At 35.6% G+C, this 23,403-nt stretch overlaps 1 protein-coding gene across 1 annotated transcript; it reads right to left on the reverse strand.

Moving 5' to 3' along the window:
* Window positions 1-14,520: 14,520 nt before the first annotated feature.
* Window positions 14,521-18,736, reverse strand: LOC129421547 (5-hydroxytryptamine receptor 7). The gene is made up of 2 exons (XM_055177178.2): window positions 18,093-18,736; window positions 14,521-15,829 (listed from the first exon to the last, which is right to left on the reverse strand). Exons 1-2 carry the CDS (start codon window positions 18,557-18,559, stop codon window positions 15,076-15,078), a joined length of 1,221 nt encoding a protein of 406 aa, XP_055033153.2. The 5' UTR covers window positions 18,560-18,736; the 3' UTR covers window positions 14,521-15,075.
* Window positions 18,737-23,403: the final 4,667 nt, after the last annotated feature.

Raw genomic sequence — 23,403 nt, forward strand, 5'->3', positions numbered from 1 at the left:
ATAACTCATATACCTGTCAAGGTATCCCATAACAAAGAAAATTTTTTATTTTTTTAGTTTATTTTAGATATCAATGAGGTTAAATAGAGAGCACATGGAAACATTTGCTGAAGTCTCCTATGTCCAGATATTTCTCTTAAGAAAAAGACACATAGGTCTGGTTTTGCAGACAAGGCTTAAAGGGATAGTTTACCCAAAACATGAAAATTCTGTCATCATTTACCCTTAAAGGAATATTCCATTTTCTTAAAAGAAAAATCCAGATAATTTACTCACCACCATGTCATCCAAAATGTTGATGTCTTTCTTTGTTCAGTCGAGAAGAAATTATGTTTTTTGAGGAAAACATTGCAGGATTTTTCAAATTTTAATGGACTTTAATAGAGCCCAACATTTAATTCTTAACTCAACACTTAACAATTTTTTTCAACGGAGTTTCAAAGGACTATAAACGATCCCAAATGAGGCATAAGGGTCTTATCTAGCAAAACGATTGTCATTTTTGACAATAAAAATAACAAATATACACTTTTAAAGCACAACTTCTTAGTTTGTAAAAACGACTTAAATGTCCTAATACAACTAAGGCCTTGTCCTGGATTAATCTAAACCCTGTCTGGGAAACCACCCCTGATATATTTTAACAATTTTCTTATTTGCTCCTATTTTTATTTCTCAAAAGCAATTTTAGGTGAAACGTCTGATACTAAGTTAATACTTTGAAACACAACTTAGATCTCATCTGAGCAATAGCACCTTCCTCTGGTATATTTTTATATCTTTAGGTTGTCCTTTGATGTTTTTTAATATGGTTGTCGTCAGCGTGCGATGCAATTTAATTTCTTTACAACGCCTTGGGATGTCTTCTACGTTCAAAAGCCTCAAAATGTCGACAAAACACGCCGGGAAGTGGTTGTGTAGAAAGTATTTGGCTCTGGTCTCTGCACCTGCCACAGTGTGATGAATTGATTGACATCTCATGTCTGTCGTGGTCGTTCATCAGCTCTCTCTCTCTAGGCAGCGAGTGGTCTGTTGAGGACAGTGCTTGTGTTTTCAGCAGGGTTTACTTTGCCAGTTTTTTGAAGGTTGAGGGTATTTGGTTCATTTCAACAAAGACTCATTTATTTTATTTTAAAGTGAAGAAAAGTGAATTTTCCACTTACTGCCAAGGGCAAAGGATTTCAGTATTCATTTGTCTTTTGTTGCTCGTGGGTGACAAACACATACTGGTGTTAATTTATAGGAACGGTTTTGATTATTCGAGTAAAATGCTCTTACAGTAAGCCTGACAAGAGTGAGCGCTATTGAGTTTATACCATGCTGCGAGTTACAAAGCACTTGGGTGGTTTAATGTAAACACGACTGTCGAGATGTCTGGTCCAAGAGACCGCAGATGAAAATATGACTCATGAAAGTGGCATTAAATATTGAAATCAGCGCAAGCATGTCAGTTTTCATTTTCTACTTCATTTGTTTCAGAATGAAAGTCTCATCGCTCTCCTGCAACCGCTTTCTTTAGTTTTTCAGGATTGCTATATTGAACTTCATTAATCCCTTATCAGTAAGGGTCGCTGCACCTCCCAACTTCACTCATCAACTACTTATACAAGAGAGATACTCTGCAAAAAAGCAAATCTTTCATTTTGCTGCAAAGTGGCTTTTTAAATGCGACTGCATATAAAAAATGTAGCTGTAGTATCACTTTTTTACTTCAGCCACTGAAACACAGAGACAAATAAATATTGAATTTACTCACAATCTCAATCCATATACGCAGGGTTCCCACGGGTCCTTGAAATCCTTGAGGTTTGTGAATCTGGGGAAAAAAATTCAAGACCCTGGGAAGTTTTTGAAAATAAACATACATAGATACAGGTCATTGAAAGTGTTTGAATCTATTTTATGCAAGACGTTTTCTGGAAAATCCATATTATTCCCTGTGTAGTGTAGGATAAAATCATAAAAATTCTAGACTTTTTAAGCACACGTGCTAAACTGTTCACTTTAAATGCTTATATCTTCTGTATACGCATGTTGATTCATACCAAAATGCTTTTTTTGCATAGTTGTGTTTGACACATGAAAACATCTCAGGTTACGTATGTAACTGTTGTTCCCTGAGAAGGGAACGAGACACTGCGTCTCCCTTGCCATACTTCCTGCATCCCTGTAATGCTGTCTTTGGCAATATTTCAGATAGCGATATACTTCCTGACTCCCGGCGTCACCCTGTCTTTGTCTTTAAGCCTCACCATTGGTTGAATTTGATATACCCATTCAGACGCACTTAACCCTAGAGGCATCCTCAAAGTGTCACAGCAGTGACGCAGCGGGAGTTCCCTCGAAAGGGAACTGTAACGGTGTATCTTAAAGGTAACACGATGTAACCTTGCTCTCACTTGAAATGTGTCCCCACATTTAGTCCTTGAATTTGAGGGTATTGGACCTGGAAAGTCTTTGAAAGGTCCTTAAATTGGAACCCTGTATACGGTACTTAAAATATAGATCTAGATTCAAAATGTTTTCTCATAGTTTTTTCCTGTTTTCTTACGTTTCAAAAAATGAGGGTTAAATAAAGTGCATAGATAAAAAATATAGGTGCTATGAAGGGTTTGATGCAGCAGTGCTATCAAATAACTCTTTTGGTCTCCCAAAAAAACTTTCTTACAGTTTTATACACTGTCCAAAAATGGTTCATAGCTGTCACTGGGACAGTGCCCATAAAACGGTCCTAATATGTCTCATTTATTTTAGGTACAGATATGTGTACCTTTGGTAACAACATGTACCTTTTAGGTAATAATATAGTAATAATAACTCTTTAGGTACAAAGGTTTACTTTTTGAAAGGGTACTCCTTTGACAAACTAGAAGGCTATTCTTTTATGGAACCATACAAGGATCTTAATTGAATTGAGTTGGTCATTGGCGGTTTCAATCACTGATTCAGACGTCCACCTACAGATGGTGTGATTAATGTGACACATGATGAGGGGGCTGCGCTTGCCCGTCGCTTAATAAACCATCACGGCTGGAATTGAATTCATACTGGCTTTATTAATATATGGATCCTAGTGTGTAGAAAGACCTTTAACACAAAGAGACATGTATATGCATAAACACAGGAAAAACGCATTTGGTTCTTTGATTGTTGAAGTGATGGAATTCATCACAGTGAGTTTCTTTGCCTGCATTTGTTTTAAAGGAAAATCATATACGAGGTGTTATTTATATCTTATTTGGTTTTCATAGACAGCAGTAAGACTGAAATGATGACATTTATTGCTTTTTACAGCCGTCGCAAACTATGCTCATTCGCCAAGAAGTTTGCAACTCCAAAATAAACTCATATTATACTCAATAATTATTTTTGAGGCAAAACTGTATTGTTTGTTATCAGGAATATGAGTTGAGCATGTGAACATTTGTCTTATTTGTCTGTATGTTGACTCATTTAAACATTTGAGATTATAGTTAATGCTTCTGTGAAACATACAGAACCACATTACGTAAAAGCCCAACCGCTAAGCAATAAAATGGATAAGCTGAGCATTCTTTGTTTCGTGCTAACTTGTATATTAAATTAGTTTCTGATGGAGCGGCACCAAACAGGTTAGATGAGGAGACCATGCACTAATAAAGAATGCTGAAATTGAATTAGTCTGGTTGCATGCCACACTTGTGCATGAACATGATTACGTTTTGTTTTTGAGAATGAGTTTTAGTTTTCCTCAAACGTCAGCAAAAAACCTAATTGAAACAGCTGTGATGGCAGATTTGAAGTCTGGACAAATCTGCAATAAAGCCTCTGATGAAGCCAAGCATTTTACATTATCAAACAAATTTGGTCCCAAGCTGGCACTGGGGCAGTGCCCTTTTAAAAGGTCTTATCATTTAGGTACAAATATTTATACAATCAAGCTTTATATGATTAAGATTAAAGCTTTAGGTGCAAATGCGTACTTTTTGAAAGGGTATATCACCCCAGTGTGCATTTTTCTGACAGTGTACAAATCACATAAATGAATGAAATCATATGTAAACATCTGCAGTATTTGGCAATGCCCGTGGTGTGTTTTCAAGTGCTTCAGCTCTGCATAAACTTGAGGTTTGAATTTCTGAACGGAATTGACTTACATAAGCATCTATGAATAATTTTCCAAGCATTATGAGTGTCTACATGACTCTGTTTCTTACAGTGATGTCTGTTTTATTAAAATGTATAAAACAGGGAGAGACAAGTGTGTGACCCAAAGCAATGGTTAGTGTACTGGGCTGGTTCAGATGGAAATGTCTTGCTGGAAGCATAAAGAAATATTACTTTCAAAAATCCTCTGATTTTGAACGTGATATCTCATAAGGGGGTCTGAATGTGAATAATTCCACAAATAAGATGAAAATTTTAAAAAAATGACAAAGACAGATGTGTTATTTGATTGCAATTTACAGCCTGTGTTTCTGGCTGGGGCATCCCATACATTTTCACTTCAATTAGGGGCGGAGTTTGAGATAACCTCCAATAATCATGAAATACGTTAATGAAAATATATGTACAGTTGACACTTCATGTTTAAACTAAATCTATGCCCTTGACTTCAGTCTTCTTTCAGTCTCTTGCTTGCGCAAACACAAAAAAACTGCGAGGAAAACCATGAATTATTGTTTTTTATTCACAGTCCCAAAAGTACGTTTAGCACTTAAATTGTAATATGTTTGTCCCACAATCTCAACTTAGTCCTTCACTGATTTATTATTGACTGCTTCTCTGAGATAATGCACGCTATACTGAAACTGAAAGTCTTTAAGTGACACTATTTAAAAAGATTTATGACAATCTGGGACTTCATTGAAAAACATGATGTGAATGAGTTCTCTGAGGATTTCCAATATAGACGATAAACTTGATATACTGACTTTTTGTACAAAAATCCTTGACATGTTTGACAGATAAAGCACCCTTGCAAAGTGGTACCCTGGTGAATAACTGTGTCAGCAAATGGGCGCATCGAGCGAGTTTATAGTGTCAACCAAAGTGAAGTTTTAGTTCTGCAGTACATCTCAAAGTTCAAAAGACTTTTTGTCTACCAGGCCTCAGTATTTATAAGTGAAACAATTTAAAGTATAAAGTTTAAAGTTAAGGAGTGAGAAACGATTTCCTACACACTGTAAAAAGTGAAAACTGCTTAAAATGTGTACTTCAATTGGCTACAGCTAAACAATTAAAGGGCACCTATTGTCCGATTCACGTTTTTACATTTCCTTTGGTGTGTAAGGGGCCAGTCACACCAAAAGCACATTAAACGCTTGCAAACGCAAGGCGCGACGCACTGCCCCCTTTTTTAAAAAAAAGAGCAGTGCGACGCGGCTTTTCATATTGCTAAGCAACCACCGAGTCGGCTGTCTTGTCAATCAAATATTGAAGGGTGAGCACTCTTTTGCTGTTAACTGTCATATTAGCAGAAACTTTAAAAAGAGGACGCTTGCTCTGACCTTGTTTGAGGGTGAGAGGTGCACAAACACGCAGGAGAGAGTGAGCGAGTGGAGTCCGGTTCATCAAAGCAACTGTAAACTTCCCTCACCACAATGTAAGGCCCGCCTCTCCCCTCATTCGATTGGACAATGGAAAGACTCGAATGACGTCGGACGCTTCTCCGCTCTCAGCGCTCCTTCAAAAACGCGTGCGCGGCAGGCGGCAAAAAACCGCAAGGCGCTCGGCGCGCATAAACAGCGCGCAAACGTGCCCGCCCATAGAATATCATTCAAAAAAGGCGCCTGCAACTGCCATAAACGCTTTTGGTGTGACTGGCCCCTAAGTGTGTATTAGTAAAAAATCTCCAGATTGTTTCAGGTATTTTCATGATAATAAAGAATATTTTGAATTATTTTGTTTAATAAGTGTTGCCTTTTTAAATGCACGTTATAAATAACTCAGACTCATAATGATTTTAGATTGATAAGGACTTCCTACTGACCAAATGCCGTACCGCCTTGCGATTCAAAATGGATTTCAGACAGGCATTTAAGTTTTAAAACACATACATTTGAGTACTGTGAACTTAAACAAATTGAGTCATATGCAGTCATGCACCCATATTCAAGTTCACACTACTCAAATATAAGTGCATATCTGCACATGACTCAAGTTCACAGTACCCAAATGTATGTGTTTTAAAACTTGCAATCAGTTTCCTTAAATGGTTTGAGGACCTTTAAACATCCTTTCACATGATTGTGAGATAAAGCAGCTCTTTTTATTTTTACCTTGGAACCAGCTTGCATGTTTTACTCTAGTCATTTTTTAACATTTCATTTGATTAAGTTTCAACGTAGTTATTTTGCTCTATAAAGGGTCAGTATGTGGTGTTCCATCACAGTTAGATGAAGTGAGAGATGTTATCTAACCCACCTGCTATCTGAGACCAACACATGCATGTGTGATAGAGTATCTGCGTCTCAAGGTTCACTCAAGAGTGAGATCAGTGCAATCGCAGCCAGCATCTCCACATTAGCGCAGGACATCAACTACACCTGCTGTGAAGCTGGCAAATACCAAGGAGCTTAAAATAACATTGAAACCAAAGAATCAACCAACTTCACCAGTCAAGAGATGCTCTATGCTTCTATTAGCAATTCTGTTCATTTGCTATACAAATGTAAACATTTTAACTTTATAATACTAAAATATTCTAAAATATTCCTTAGGGCATTAAAGGGGCAGTTCACCCAAAAATACTCATTCTCTCATTTCCCACATGAAATGTTACTCGCATGTCCAATTATTTTATAAAGTTGTTATAGTTTATTAGGTGTATTAGTTTATCCAGTATTTTATTACTAACGTTTTAATTCCCAATGAGAACATTTATGCATTTCACAGGAAATTAATGGGCATGAAACAATTTTATAAATCAAGTAATGAGGACTAATCCAATGGTTTACAGGCAGGTTCACACCGATTCGTAATTGCTGTCATCTATTAATCCCCGACTTCTTGTTACTAATATTACCTGCTTGAACGACTGTGATGTTTTATTAATGATGCTGTTCGATTATATCAAAAGGCAATACTTTCACTATACAAGGACAGCTGGCCAATTACAGCTCTCTATGAAGGAAGAAGTCCAGACTGGTGGAAAAATACTCCAATGTCCAAATGTTAATAAAATGAGCAAAATAAAATGTGTAGATGTCTAGTCTACGTGTTCATTTTGTGTGGCTGAACCCCTTGATGATGTCGGGCTAATAATATCGTCTGTTCTTACTTTCAGCACATATACTGTCCTTCAGGACTATATGATTGATTCGTTTTGAGACTTCTTTGTTTCAGAGGTAACAATCTGTTAGTGGTGAAGAACATGAGAGGCCAGTTGTGTTAAATCTGCATGGGGCCTCGAAGAAACAACAGAGGGGAGGTCCGAACCTGAATCAGGGTCATTCTTAATGATAGGCTACTTTTGTTAATTTAGGCTGTAATAAAGAGGCCATGTGGAGTCAAATGTTCAAAGACATCTTTAATGAACAGTCTGGTCTAAAGGAACAAGCAAGAATATTTTTACAAATTCTTTCGCATTGAATAATGATGTGTAGTGTTTCTGTAGCTGAAGTAACTACAGTTTTGTTTATTTAAAGCGTGGAGAAAGTGTTTTTATTGATTCCTGGCCACTTACAAGATCAGAATCTAAAGACTGTCCTGGATAAAAACATTACTCTTTTACGCATTGTATTTGGTCTACGTTGAAGGACATGTCTTTCCGCTGTCCTTAAACTTCTGAAATCTCTAGGGCTGTCAAAAGATTAATCGCGATTAATTGCATACAAAATAAGTTTTTGCATAATTTATTTATTTATTTGTGCACTGTGTGTAATATATATATGAATGCCCGATGCACAGATTGACTTAGAAAGCCCCTGCAGCCCACTTCTATTGACTCACAGCGGGCCCTCCACTCCCTCTGCATGCCTCAACCAACCATATATATACGTTAATGTTTGTATTTAAGAAACATTTACATGTATATTTATATATATATATATTTTTTATATATTTTATTTTATAAATATAAATACATAATATTTCTAAATAACATTAAACTTAAATTCATACATGTGTGTATTTATATATACATAATATATACACATAGTACGCACACACAATACGCAAACACAAACTTTTATTTTGTATGTGATTAATTGCAATTAATCTTTTGATAGCCGTGAAATCTTCACTTTACTTGGGTTTTGAAATAAAATTTTGAAATACATTTTTTTTGCAAATTTTATAGAGTCTAAAACTGATAATATACAGCAGCCAAGAACAATAACCTGTGTATTTCATATCTCATATCATACCTTAAAGGGTCTGCCATTAATAATAATTAATTAGCAATAGTGATATAGGTCATAATAATACATTTCCAAAGGTTGCTTGTTATAAACAGGTCTAATACACTTTAATAAACTATATATACACAACATCATACTTGTTTAACAGTTTTTGCATACATTCCTGTCAGATACATTTTAAATGCATTTTTTTATTTTAAATGTCAATTTTAAATAACATTTTTTTAAATGTAAATCAATATAAGATTTTTTTATATTTATATGCATATGCAAAACGAATATCAGACTGCATGACGAAAAACATTGTGTACTCTTATCTGCATAAAAATAAGTATCAAAATCTATCATAAAAGGTTCAAATTAACAAATTCACAATAATACTCTAGAGCAGTGGTTTTCAAACTTTTTGGTGTGTGTATGATGCACCCCCCATAAAAAAATTACATGCCTTAAAATTTGAATTAAATTAAACATTTTAAATGATACAGTGTAGTGCTATTTGTTAGTAGCCTTATTTTTCTAGGTTTAATTACACAGAATTTATCATAAATGTATGTATTTTATAAAATGTCATAAAACTGGGGCCCACCTGGCACCATCTTTCACGCCCCCCATTTTCAGAACCAGTGCTCTAGAGTCAAACTATTTACAGCAGGATATAAGTATTAAAACAAATAAAAACGAGACTGAAGCTTTACATTGAAATATATTTGCAAGTGCATTGATTCCAAAAAGCCCCTGAGGAAATGGATGGGAAGCAGAACTCACACTGTGCTACTTTAAATGGAAAAGCAAGATGACTGAAAAACTCAGCAGGGTGCACAGCATTCAGAAAGAGACACAATTTATAGAGCAACCTGTTCATGTCCATAACTTAAGAACAAAACCTCCTGGCCAGTAAACTCTCTAAATTAATATAAGTTTTTTCCTTACTGTTTGCTTTTGTAACGCGTATTACTCTTGGAAGCTATACAGACTTATTCTGCTGATGACATTCCCATTAATTTCCCTTCTATTTATTTGACAAAGGACAATATGTGACCTCACATGGGATGCATAAAAAGCAAGGCTTTTGAAATGATATGCAAGGACAGTTAATGTAAATAGAACGTCGAGTTTGATTTCTCTACAATAGTAAAGGACAATCTCAAGGTTAATGTTTTTATAATAAATGCTTTTAAAGCATAGCAGTTTTGTTTATGCCATTGTGCATAGGTCATTGTAAATGTATTTGCTGCACAAGGTAAGCTCTTATAATTTGGTACCTTTCATAAATCCAAATGACAGCTGGTTGATCAAAGCAGTTTCATTGCACGTTGCCTATTTCGTGTTTCATAATATTTCATATTTCCATCTTCTCATTTTCTTCAGGAATGTAATTTTGTTTAGTGTTGTGCATGCAGCATTAACTTCTGTATGCTGTTTCACCATCTGTATTTTTGAAGGAGTTTTATTTGCATCATTTACTATTTTTTCTGTATTTACATGCAATTAATGTTTAACATCTGAGTCATTCTACAGAAAAGGTGGAATTCGGGTGATGGAAATTTGCTTAAATGAACTTCTTTCAACATACCCAAAACTTCTTTAATAGCATTAATTAACTTTTCAAATCTATGAATCCGCAAAACGTGGAGCTTAATGTATATTTAATCCATGAGTCATTTATTTGTCATTGGTGTTACCTGTGATTTAAACAACATTATTGTTGATACTAAAAATTTTTTCTCATTACAGCTTGTGTATTTAGTTAAAGGTTGAGTAGAGGAATGATAACAGCAAGGAAAATAATTAATTATTAATATTTGTTTAATTAAATTCTTCATCTTTATCCAGCATTGTATGAAATTATTTGATTCTCAGTTTGACTTTTTTCTTTAAAACCAACAAAAACAAAAATATTCAACCAAAAAGGCTTTGATGCAAAGACTGAAATATCAACAATGTCTTACATCCCATATAAACAACAAAATATTACTAGAAAGTACAAGAAAATACATTCACAACACCAAAACTTGGTTTAACACCAATGACACAATGTTACACCAATGACACAATGTAACACCAATGACACAATGTAACACCAATGACACAATGTAACACCAATGACAAAATTAGAATATAATGAATGAATATGAATTAGATAATGAATATGATAAAACTTATAAACTTTCATAAAATTTTACATCTTGTTTTGTTTTTATGCTTTTATGTTGGTCAGTTAAAGGAATAGTGCTTAGGAAGTATTCATTAGAGAAGTAACACTAATGACAATTTACAGAAAAAAAACTAATATTTTAACAAAATGGCTGCCATTAACCATGTGCCATTTCATCAGAGATGTAACAATCACATACTTATTCAGTATAATGTATTTTTGTGTAAAGATCTTAACATTCCCAGCTATAAAAACGAGTAACACTAATAACATCCAAAAAATCTTATCTCAAAATTCTATCATGATATTTTAGACAAATAAGGTAAGACATCTCACAAACCTTTTGCCTTCCTCCACTGCACTTCTTTCACTGACCTCTTGACCCATGAAAAACTTCAAAGAGCTGATGCATTATTTCAAAATAAAAGTGCTTTGTGTAGGGTAACACCAATGACATAAATTTGGGGGACAAATATTTATTTGATATTATTCATATTAATAGTGTTTTTTACCATTTCAGTGTTGTAGTAAATGTATACAGGGTTAAAGGTAAATGTAAATTTGATTTTTTTTTTTTTTTTATAAAAAACATGGTTTTAAACATTAACTACACAGTTCAACTTCCATATATGATCAAAGGGACAGGGCAATTTTCAGGACCAGACTTTTAATTTTTTTTTTAAAAATAGAAAAAAGAAAATTAAATAAATAAACTCTCTCATCATTTTAAGGACAGTCTATATTTATTAAATATATATCATTATGGGATTATTGGGTCAAATTAAATGATTAAGGGGTCTGCAAAAGCAAGAGACAAGCCTTTCCATTTTGTAGAATGACCCATCTATCAAATTAGGCCTTTAATTAGGTGGTGTTGCATGCCTTTAAAGCCATTGTTGACTTAAAAAAACAAACAAAAACAAATTTGTCCCCTCATCCCATTTTGAACCTACATGAGTTTCTACTATGAAATTCTGAGAAGTGTTGTCTGCCTGACATCTCATTTTGTGTTTTTTACAAAAGAAAGTTATATGGGTTTGCAATATCGTGCAAATTACACAAACAACAGATCTTTTATTGTTGGGTGATATACACTAGAAAAAATAGTTAAAATGATCCCTATAGCTTTCACTAGGGCAGTATGCTTTCAAAAAGTGCACCTAAAGAGTTCATATCAGTACCTCAGAGTAACACATTGAAGACTGCCTATGAGTATCTCAGAGGTACATATTGGTACTAAATGTAAACATATATGTACCTACATGCTAAAGGGTAAAGCCCCAGTGACACCTTGGGACCATTTTTTCTAACAGTTCAATTTCTCACCTCCAAACAAAACTATTTTACTGCTGATAACTGCTCTAAGTTTTGACCTTTTAATAAAAACAGATCATCCTACATGAACCGTAAAATGATATAAAATTGAATCATCATTCTTCTGCTGCAGTGCTGACTTTTCCCTAAAGCCCTTTATTAACCTCTGTACAGTGTAATGGGGATCTTCCAGATAGATCTTATACTCCTAATGGTATTGTTTGAGGGTTTAAATGATCAGAATGTATCCTCATTATACCAGTATGCACCCTATCATTGATGGTTGTTTAGTATTACTCTTTCATGCCACAGATATTGTAAATTCATATGCAGGTTTTGTTTTCTAAAAGTGAATCTGCAGGGGCACTCAGTGTTGATGTATTGTTTACCATCTGTTGGCAAAGCATCTTGACAGATATTAAATTCACCTGCATTGTCTTTGCCCTCCTCTTTCTTTCTCACAGCTAGTAGACAATAAATACCTTGCTTCTGTTAATAAGACTACAGTTCTATACAGGCAAAGACTGCTGTCACATTATTAGTGGATATCACTGACCGTAAAATCAGGTTTGGACTGTTTGGAGGACAAAAGTGATGATAGAGCAAGACTGCAAAAATAAACTGAAAAATTGCAAAGCGCAACACCGTGCATTTGATGGACTGTGTAGTAACGCTGCATACTTTTTATGGGATTCTTATATATTTTTTTTGCTTTTCTTACTTTTAACACAACAAAAAAAGCTGTCGCTGGGGCGATACCCTTTTAAAAAGTACATATTTGGACCCAAAGAGTGCCTATTAATACTTCAAATGTACACAATAGTAGTACCAAGGTATACATACAGTGAGGGAAATAAGTATTTGAACACCCTGCTATTTTGCAAGTTCCCTCACATAGAAATCATGGAGGGGTCTGAAATTGTCATTGTAGGTGCATGTCCACTGCGAGAGACATAATCTAAATAAAAAAAAATCCAGAAATCACAATGTATGATTTTTTTTTACTATTTATTTGTATGATACAGCTGCAAATAAGTATTTGAACACCTGTCTATCAGCTAGAATTCTGACCCTCAAAGACCTGTTAGTCTGCCTTTAAAATGTCCACCTCCACTCCATTTATTATCCTAAATTAGATGCACCTGTTTGAGGTCGTTAGCTGCATAAAGACACCTGTCCACCCCATACAATCAGTAGGAATCCAACTACTAACATGGCCAAGACCAAAAGACACTAGAGACAAAATTGTACACGTCCACAAGGCTGGAAAGGGCTACGGGGAAATTGCCAAGCAGCTTGGTGAAAAAAGGTCCACTGTTGGAGCAATCATTAGAAAATGGAAGAAGCTAAACATGACTGTCAATCTCCCTCGGACTGGGGCTCCATGCAAGATCTCACCTCATGGGGTCTCAATTATCCTAAGAAAGGTGAGAAATCAGCCCAGAACTACACGGGAGGAGCTGGTCAATGACCTGAAAAGAGCTGGGACCACCATTTCCAAGGTTACTGTTGGTAATACACTAAGACGTCATGGTTTGAAATCATGCATGGCACGGAAGGTTCCCCTGCTTAAACCAGCACATGTCCAGGCCCGTCTTAAGTTTGCCAATGACCATTTGGATGATCCAGAGGAGTCATGGGAGAAAGTCATGTGGTCAGATGAGACCAAAATAAAACAATTTGGTCATAATTCCACTTAATGTGTTTGGAGGAAGAAGAATGATGAATACCATCCCAAGAACACCATCCCTACTGTAAAGCGGTGATAGCATCATGTTTGGGGGTGTTTTTCTGCACATGGGACAGTGCGACTGCACTGTATTAAGGAGAGGATGACTGGGGCCATGTATTGTGAGATTTTGGGGGACAACCTCCTTCCCTCAGTTAGAGCATTGAAGATGGGTCGAGGCTGGGTCTTCCAACATGACAATGACACGAAGCACACAGCCAGGATAACCAAGGAGTGGCTCTGTAAGAAGCATATCAAGGTTCTGGCGTAGCCTAGCCAGTCTCCAGATCTAAACCCAATGGAGATTCTTTGAAGGGAGCTCAAACTCAGTGTTTTTCAGTGACAGGCCAGAAATCTAGATCTGATCTAGAGAAGATCTGTGTGGAGGAGTGGGCCAAAATCCCTCCTGCAGTGTGTGCAAACCTGGTGAAAAACTACAAGAAACATTTGACCTCTGTAACGGCAAACAAAGGCTACTGTAACAAATATTAACATTGACTTTCTCAGGTGTTCAAATACTTATTTGCAGCTGTATCATACAAATAAATAGTTAAAAATCATACATTGTGATTTCTGGATTTTTTTCATTATGTCTTTCACAGTGGACATGTACTACGATGACATTTTCAGACCCCTCCGTGATTTCTAAGTGGGAGAACTTGCAAAATTGCAGGGTGTTCAAATACTTATTTTCCTCACTGTAACTCTCCCTAAAGGGTACATATTAGGACCTACTGGGGTAGTACTGTCCCATTGAAGGCTTTTGTACCTTTTTTTGTGAGAGTGAGTTGTTCAAAGACTTTTTCTTTGACAAAACAAGACAAGTTTCATTGTATGGAGAAAGATATGAAAAGGAATGGTAGCCGAGGCCTTCAAGACCTAACTTTTATCCTTTTGCGTTTCATAAAAAGAAATATGTGTTTGGAACAACATGCGGACCAGTAAATGATAACAGATCTGTAATTTTTGGGTTAACATCTGTGCCTTTAAATTATTTATGTCTATAACTCGAGAGTTCTTACATCCATGAATGCTGCTGTGTCACTAGGATGATACTCTTTCAAAATGTTGTAATATGTACAATTTAGAGACAAATATGTACATTTGATGTACCAATATATACTTTTGATGTACTAAAATGCACCGCTATAGGTACATAGTAGTACATTTTGTAAGGATGCCGCCCCAGTAACAGCTTTTTACCTTATAATGTAGGTTGTTCCTCAAAACAAGATTAGTATTACCTCTAATATAAACACATAAACATCACATACTGTAAATACACAGTAAATTAAATTTAAATATAACACTTAAATATAATTTGAGTATAAATTACAAATATAAGTATACAAAAAAAAGACTACTACGGATTGTAATTTTTTCTTTTACATAAAGAGTATTGTACACAGAAAAGATCTTATTTATAAAGCATTTTACAAAAGTCTGTGAACTTAATTACTCTGACGTGACTGAAAATGTCTCATCAAAAAAATGTCCCGTTTCTCCTTGTCTCCATGATCGGTGAAACCAGCCTACATCACCAGGTCAGGTTTTTCAGCAAGTTTTAAAGCCTCGTGCATGCTGGCCGCAGACAGCTTCCGGTTGATGTTCCGATATCGGCAGCGAATAAGATTGTGGTAGGTGGTCCTGAGGTCCCTGTTGAAAAATGCATATATGAAGGGGTTGATAAGCGAGTTGGCATAGCCCAGCCACAACAGAGTCCTCTCCACCCACAGAGGCACGCAGCTGCACTGCACCCCGCAGATGAACGGCCGTGCGGTGGAGAGCAGAAAGAAGGGCAACCAGCACACGGCAAAAGCTCCCACGACGATCCCCAAAGTGGCCGCTGCTTTCTGCTCCCTTTTGAAAATGGAGATGTTTTTACGATCATTTCTGAGAAGGCGAGAAAAACTCACACATTCCTCCACCTCCCTCTGCAGCTTCAGGGCCGCGGTCACGCAGTTGACGCTGTCCTCGTCGTCGGTTTTGGGAAAGCTGGCAAAAGTGTGCTTGGCGGCGCTCACCTTTGCCACCCTGTATATCCGGTAGTACATAATGAGCATTACAGACATGGGGATGTAGAAAGCCACGGCTGTAGAGTATATGGTGTAACCCAGGTCCTGGCTGATCAGACACACCTTATCATCGTTGACATTCTGAGCCCATCCGAATAATGGGGGAAGGGTGATGGAAGCAGAAAGAAGCCATACAGACAGCACTATTTTGGCCATGCACTTTCCGCTCTGTCTCACGGGATATGTCAGTGGCTTAGTGATGCCCAGGTACCTGAGAAAATGGAGGGGAGAACAGGGACAAAGGAAAAAGAAACTGTTCAAGTGAATCAATGTCAAAGAATGCATAAAGGTGGACGAATTCACAGTGACATTCTTTGGTACCAATAGAACTTAATTGTATGCATATACATAGCCTAGCTACACTAGAAAATGGTTTAACATTGGGCTAAAAAGGGATGAACCCAATGCTGTTGTTTGGATTGTTTCAACCCAAAGTGTTATTTTTAACCCATTGTTGAGACAAATGTAAACATTTTCTGGGTTAATTTAACCCAATTGTCCCCTTTTGACCCAATTCTGGGTTGAAAATCACCCACAATAGAGTGTATAAAGTACTGTGCAAAATCTTAGGCCACCATGCCAGAATTAAATTTGTGTTTTTGCAATGTTATAGTGATCATATATAATTGTTTCTCAGTCTCTTTATTAGAATACATTCAGAAATATGTATATATAGTATTAAAAACTGTATAAAAATGTAAACTGATGTGTCAAGTTTTTAGGGTAAACCCCCCTTCCACTTGAGCAATAACAGGAAACTGCAGGATCTCTTAAACCTAAATAAAAGTAAATCCTAATTTCTAATTTAATTTTTTTTTGTCTTTTTACTTCATTCTGCTCAAAAACGCTTAAGATGTGTTTAGTGCCAAGAGAGGTCACACTAAACACCGACGATGCCTAAAGAAGACATTTAGTCCTATAAATTTTATTTTTTGTACATATTTTCTGTATTTTCTGTTTGTCTTAATAGCAAGTCTGGTGGTGGTGGCCTAAGACTTTTGCACAGTACTGTATGTCACACATCATTGTTAAATCTTTAAGTATTATTATAAGGTGGTATAAGGTGCAAAAAAAGGCTTCTTCACAGTAATGCAATAGAAAACCCTTTCAGAAGAACCTTTTCGTCAATTGTATTGTGTATTAGCCTATTTAATACAATATATTTTTATTTGTTATTGTTTTTCCTGTTTTAATAAATATCTGTATTTATTTTCTGTTCATTTCACAATATGAGCTTTGCACAGCTGCTACAACAATGCAGAATTTAGAAAAGTGGTAGAAAAAAATGAACTGAATTGAAAGATTTCTTAAAAAAAACATTATTATAGTCTAAATAACCTTTATCCACTACAAAGAACCATTTACAGTAAGCAACAAAAAGAACCATACAGTCCAATAAAGAACATTTTAGGAACCTTTGTTTTAGTATACACACAAATTAATTTTAATCTATATGGTTTCATAATGGACCCTTAAAGGGATAGTTCACCCCAAAATGAAAATCTTGTCATCATTTTCTCATCCTGCAAATTAGCCTTTGGCTAGAAGCCTACATGTGGAGCATCGGCTGCTTGAAATTGTAGACATGCCATACGGCATTGTCTCTGTTAAATTAACTAATAAATAAAATAAATAAAATAATCCTCATGTTGTTCTAAACCTGTATGAATTTCTTTTTCAGATGAACACAAAATATGATATTTTGATAAATAATGTTAAGCACACAAATGCTTGTAACCATTGATTTACCATCAATGTGTACTTACAATGATTTATCAAAACATCTTCTTCATCATTAATCAGCACTTCCATAATATTTACTTTCTTACTATGGAAGTCAATGGTAACGGCAGCTGTGTGTTTACCCTCATTTATAAAAATATGTTCTTTTGGGTTCATAAAATAAAAAAAAACTCATAGAGGTTTAGAACAACATGAGGATTAATAAATGATGACAGAATTTTAATTTTTGGGTGAACTATTTCTTTAATATCCGAAGAACCTTTCTGTTTTACAAAAGGTTCTTGTAAACATGCTCAGAAAGAAATGTTTCTTTGACTGAAAGTGAAACCAAAAATGGTTCTTATTGCATTTCTGTGAAAAAGCTTTTGTAGCACAATTAGTTCTGTGTAAAGCCATGTGTACATTTTGAACAGCATGAACTACAGTGTTAAGTTTTTTTTTTCTTCTGGGAAACATATAAATGTTGAAAAAAATCATACCAGTGAATACCACTGTATATAAACACTATCTACAATTTAGTTATTAGTTATTCTATATTCTCAGAAATAAAGGTACAAAGGCTGTCACTGTGGCGGTACCCTTTAACACATTTGTGCCTATATTAGTATATCAAAGGTAACCCTAACCCATATACAGTGTATGCCTACATATTAAATATAGGACCTTTATAAAGGGTACCGTCCCAGTGACAGCGTGTGTACCTCTTTTCCTAGTGTATATTTACTACCTACCTATCTATACTTATAACACACAGTGTCATTATTGAAGCGGTGCAGCACATTACGTCCATGGCGATGAAAACGTTACAAAAAACGCGGCCAAAGATCCACTGTCCACCTATGAGATCAGTGATGCTGACAAACGGCATAACGACCACTGCCACCGACAGGTCCGCAACAGCCAGAGAAACGATTAAATAATTTGAAGGCTGCTTCAGTTTCTTGACAAAACACACCGATATGACCACCAGCAAATTTCCACAAACTGTCAGGAAAGTGAGCAAGGTAAGAACCCCTCCGATGAGCACTTTCTCAACGGGTCCGTAACTCAAGATCTGCTCGCCGCATCTGGTCTCATTATCCAGAAAACTTGCCGTGGGCAAAGTTGCAGTCGTGTCTTGCATCTTATTGTCCGTCACTTCAGATGTCAAACTAGTTACGAACACGTGCACGCGATCCTTCATCAGCGTTGAGATCATGTTGACTGTTTAGCTGCTGTCCGTGGTTCTGAAACTATTTTGTCCTCTTTACCCATTAGTTATCCCATGTTAAACACATGATATTTAATACTAAATATTTTAAACGTTTTCATAGAGAACTCGTGTTCGTTGTTTATTTTTTTAGGATCCTTTTTTAGAGAAATGTCACGGCTGCACGAGCTGAACCACGCTGTCAGGTTTACTACTCTCGTACTGAATGTCTAACCGCGCGCTCTTTCTTTTATTGGCGTCTTGCCTGTGCGTGGTGAGGTCAGATGTTTGTGGGCGTGGTTGATTTACTTTGCTGACTTGTTCTGGTGTCGGATTCGCTAATTGTCTTGTTAAGACACATGAATATTAAATATGTAAGACGAGCCCAAACAAAACAATATCATATGTGTGAAAATTAGGTTTAAGGTTACAGCTTATGCATAATGTAACAGCATTTAACATATCTATTGTGAGAGTGAACAAAAGTTAAATCGTTTAGCAATTTTACATTTATTTTGCATTTCTTGAGACTACTATTGCAAAGTAGGCTAATAACATTTGCTAACTTAAGTGTTCACTTCGTTGTCAGAAATCGTTGATCTTTATTCAGTTGTAACATATTAGTTGTAGATGTTTTTTGTCTGTAAAATTAGTAAAGCCTGTCATATCTTACAATAGGTCACATCTTACAATATAAGTTGAATTACATAGATTATTAACAATTATTATCTACAATATTGTTTTAAATACTATTAGTGAAAATTATTTTACATGGTCAGCATAACAATTTAAGATTTTTTTGCATAGTTGAATCATGTACAGTAAAGTTTAAAAGTTTCAGGTCACTTAACTAAAATGTCCCTTAAATTATTGATATAAAGTTGTACGCTTAAATGTTTTAATTAACTTTTAGACAAAAATAAAATTGTGTGGAAAAATGTTATTATGAAACATTATTAAACTAAAAGACGGAATAATAAAGAAATAGGCCAAAATAGATTAAAAAAAATTAATTTAAAGGAACAGTATAGGATTGTGGCTAAAACTGGTATTGCAATCACAAAACTTGTGGCTAAAACTGGTATTGCAATCACAAAACTTGTGGCTAAAACTGGTATTACAATTCCAAAACTTGTGGCTAAAACTGGTATTGCAATCACATAACTGGTGGCCAATACACAAAATGACAACATAAACATCAGTTGAGGGCTGCAACTCCACTTTTTAAATGACAATATCTTGACCAGACCAGACCTTGTCAGTGATATAAGTATTTGAAATTAAAATTATTTCTCAATGTCTAGTGACATATCAGGGCCATTTTATGATTAATTTATATACATTTCCTTTAATACAAAAAAGCATTTCAGGGTAAGATCTTGAAAAATGGCAGTTGTTGCAAATAGTACATTATTACAAATTCTGGGCAAAAGCTGACTATAGATGCTACAACTAAATATAGTACAACATATTCCCATAGTTACAGTTGTGTTGTTTCATAGTGTACATTCAATAAAGGTGCTTGATTCCTCAAAGAACCTTTTAGTCAAAAATTATTATTTTTTCATACCTTTGTATAATCTAAACAACTTATTACTAACAACCTTTTTTGCAACAGAGAGTTTTCTGTGGTTTTTTTAATGGAACCATTTAGTCAAAAATGGTTCTTCTGGCATTGTGAAGCACCTATTTAAGGATTATATTTCATTGGGGTAACTTCACTATTATTCAGAAATGTATTAAAAAGAAGAATGAGTAAGTGAAACAAAACTTTTGAACCATTCTGTTTAAATATGTCTTTATCTTTATCTTCTCAAATTGTCAGTAGATATTAAGGCACAGAAACTATGCATCTAGCCTACAGTTATGATCGACTCATCATGTGAGGATATTTTCTCTCTCTAGAGAGTGAACCCATCTAACACAAAGAGAAGAGCACAGATGTGTGGCGGTCCCAAAAAGCCTGCAGCAAAGAAATAAAGAGGTGAGGTCATGTATTATTCAAGAGGATGAGAGTAAAAACATTGGCGAGCAGAGGAGAGTGAGGACAGGTAGGAGAAAGAGAAGGACGGGTGACCAGCAAAATAAATGAAATCAGTGACACAGTTTAAACATGTTTGGATGCTTCAAAGAGTATGGATAAAAAATGTCTGATGTAATGTCAACTAATAGATGATTTTATTAACAACAGATGTGTTACTGTGTTACATTATACTAGGCTACTTAACCTTGAGAACACAGTTATCCTTTACAAATGTATATTATTATAAGTAAAAGTGTTGCTTTAGTAATAGAAAGATAAATTATTAAGAAACAACCCTGATTTCAAATACTGTTGATAGACAATAATAGATCCTGTCAGCTGTTTTAAACAATAAGTTCCAGATTGCCTACTTGAACTGCATTATAATCATAGTTCTGCTGCTGTCAACAGCATGACACTTACAGAGGATAATGACAAGGTGCTGCTGTATTCTGGTAATGATGGGCATCACTGGCATTTTTTTCTCAATTTTGTTAGTCGTAGCTATAACTAAGACTGTTGTATTTAAAAGGATAGTTCGGCCAAAAATGATATTAAACCCATGATTTACTCGACCCGAAGCCGTCCGAGATGCATATGTCCATAATTTTTCAGACGATGAAATTTTCAGTTATTTTAGAAAATGTTTTAGATCTTTCAGTTAATCAAATGTGAAGTTATGGGGTCCACGACCTTCAAGTCCAAAAAGGGTGCATCCATCCTTCACAAAATAAATCCAAATGGCTCCACGATGATAAACAAAGTCCTTCTGAGGGTAATCCGCGCAGTTTCGTTGTAGAAATATCTACATTTAAAACTATATAAACCAAAATAACTCGCATCTGGTAATGCCGCTATCTTTGTCGCGTCCGCATTCGAGATCAGACTTTACGCAGCGTAAAGTGCACCGCCCTCCAAATTTACGTCACTAAGAAAAGTGCGTACACTACGCTAATACTCTCTCCTGAATACAGAGGAGTCTAAGATGGCGGCGCTACCGGAAGGTTGTTATTTTGGTTTATAAAGTTTTAAATGTGGATATTTCTACAACAGCACCGCACGGATTACCCTCAGAAGACCTTTGTTTATCATCCTGGAGCCGTTTGGATTTATTTTGTGAAGGATGGATGCACATTTTTTGGACTTGAAGGTCGTGGACCCCGTGACTTCACATTTAATTAACTGAAAGATCTAAAATATTTTCTAAAATAACTGAAAATGTGTTTGTCTGAAAAACGGAATGGACATATGCATCTCGGACAGCTTGAGGGTGAGTAAATCATGGGTTTAATATCATTTTTGGCCGAACTATCCCTTTAAGTACAGTATATATATTTTAGGTTCCTAGCTATTTGCTAAATAAATAAATAAATAAAATTATTAAATGCAGACATCAAAAATTCTGAATGTTTTTGAACACACAAGGCCTACAAGATAAAATAGCAATGGCTATCATTTGATTTATACTTTAAAATCTGGATCTGGACATTTTGTACCCTTGGTGTTTGAACTGGCTTTACAATTTTTAAATTGTTTTTCAAATTATTATTATTATAGCATAAGGCTTTGGGGGGGGGGGTGAAAGACCAAAACGTTTGTTTGTTTTTGTTGCACAGCTTGTTGGCTGTAAAAATGGGAAGAAACTGTGTTAAGCTGAATACATGATTTTGTTTTATTATGAGGTCCAAGCCGATCATGAGGATAATGGAGGAAAATTAATGCTGGCACAACACAATGTCTACAAATGTCTACAAATATACAGTATGCTGGTTCCTCTTCACTCTTTCACACCTGAGAACCAACAACTTGAAATGATTCATCTGTCCCTGATCTGTTTTTACTGAGGTGAGATATAAATATAATTAGAAACATACAGTATGTTTTCAATAGGGAGACTCCATCTTAAACCTCATATCATGGGTTACCAAAGGATTTTGTGAAGATCATATGAAATGAATTAAAATTAGGCAAAAGAATCAAATGTTATTGAAAGGGTTAAAAAGTAAATCATAGTACTGAGTTCAAGAATTTATACATCAGGATGAATGAAACCATAAGTCAAGGTCAGGGCATGTTACAGAAGCAGCAGTAAACCCCATTTTTATCCCCCAATTATTCACAAAGCACTCTGCATTCACTTGTGCACAGGGGCAGGGCAGTTCAGAGGAGAGGAAACAATATTACCACAAAAGCTTTCTAGTAGTTTGTAAAATCTGAAACAAATAAACAAACCAGATAAACCAGAAACTAGAGAAACTAGAAAAATAATGGTATACATAACATTAATGAAAATGTTAAAAAGTCTTTAGTGATCTATACACACTTACACATAGCAAGCAACTAATCAATCAATCAGTGGCGGCCGGTGGGGACTTCTTTTTTCGAGGGCACTCGATGCGAAATTCGTCACAACATGTATGTAGCCTGCCGTGTGTGGTTCATAATTTCAAAATGTGTTCTGCGCGTCGAGTGATCCTATGTGCATCACGAAAGGGTTTATGATAAAAGAGACACTTGCATTTGCCAGATATTCGCATAATCTCATGCGCAATCAGAGTTTACTGTTAAAGGAGTGTCTTGCATGTATTTTGTAAACCTGAGCGTCTCTTTTATCATATGTGCAGCAGGCACTTATTTTGACAAAATGCGTGGCGCACGTTTCACGTGACGCAACAAACACATATTTTGATATGACACCCCGAACACATATTTTCAATTTGCGCCCCTCGGATGAGCAGTCACGAGCCACCACTACAATCAGTTGATCTGCAGATAGATAGAGCTAAAACTTGGATTGATACACTAGCTCTATAGGTTGTTTCAACCCATG

The sequence above is a fragment of the Misgurnus anguillicaudatus genome, chromosome 4 (assembly GCF_027580225.2).
Source record: "Misgurnus anguillicaudatus chromosome 4, ASM2758022v2, whole genome shotgun sequence".
Taxonomy (NCBI): domain Eukaryota; kingdom Metazoa; phylum Chordata; class Actinopteri; order Cypriniformes; family Cobitidae; genus Misgurnus; species Misgurnus anguillicaudatus.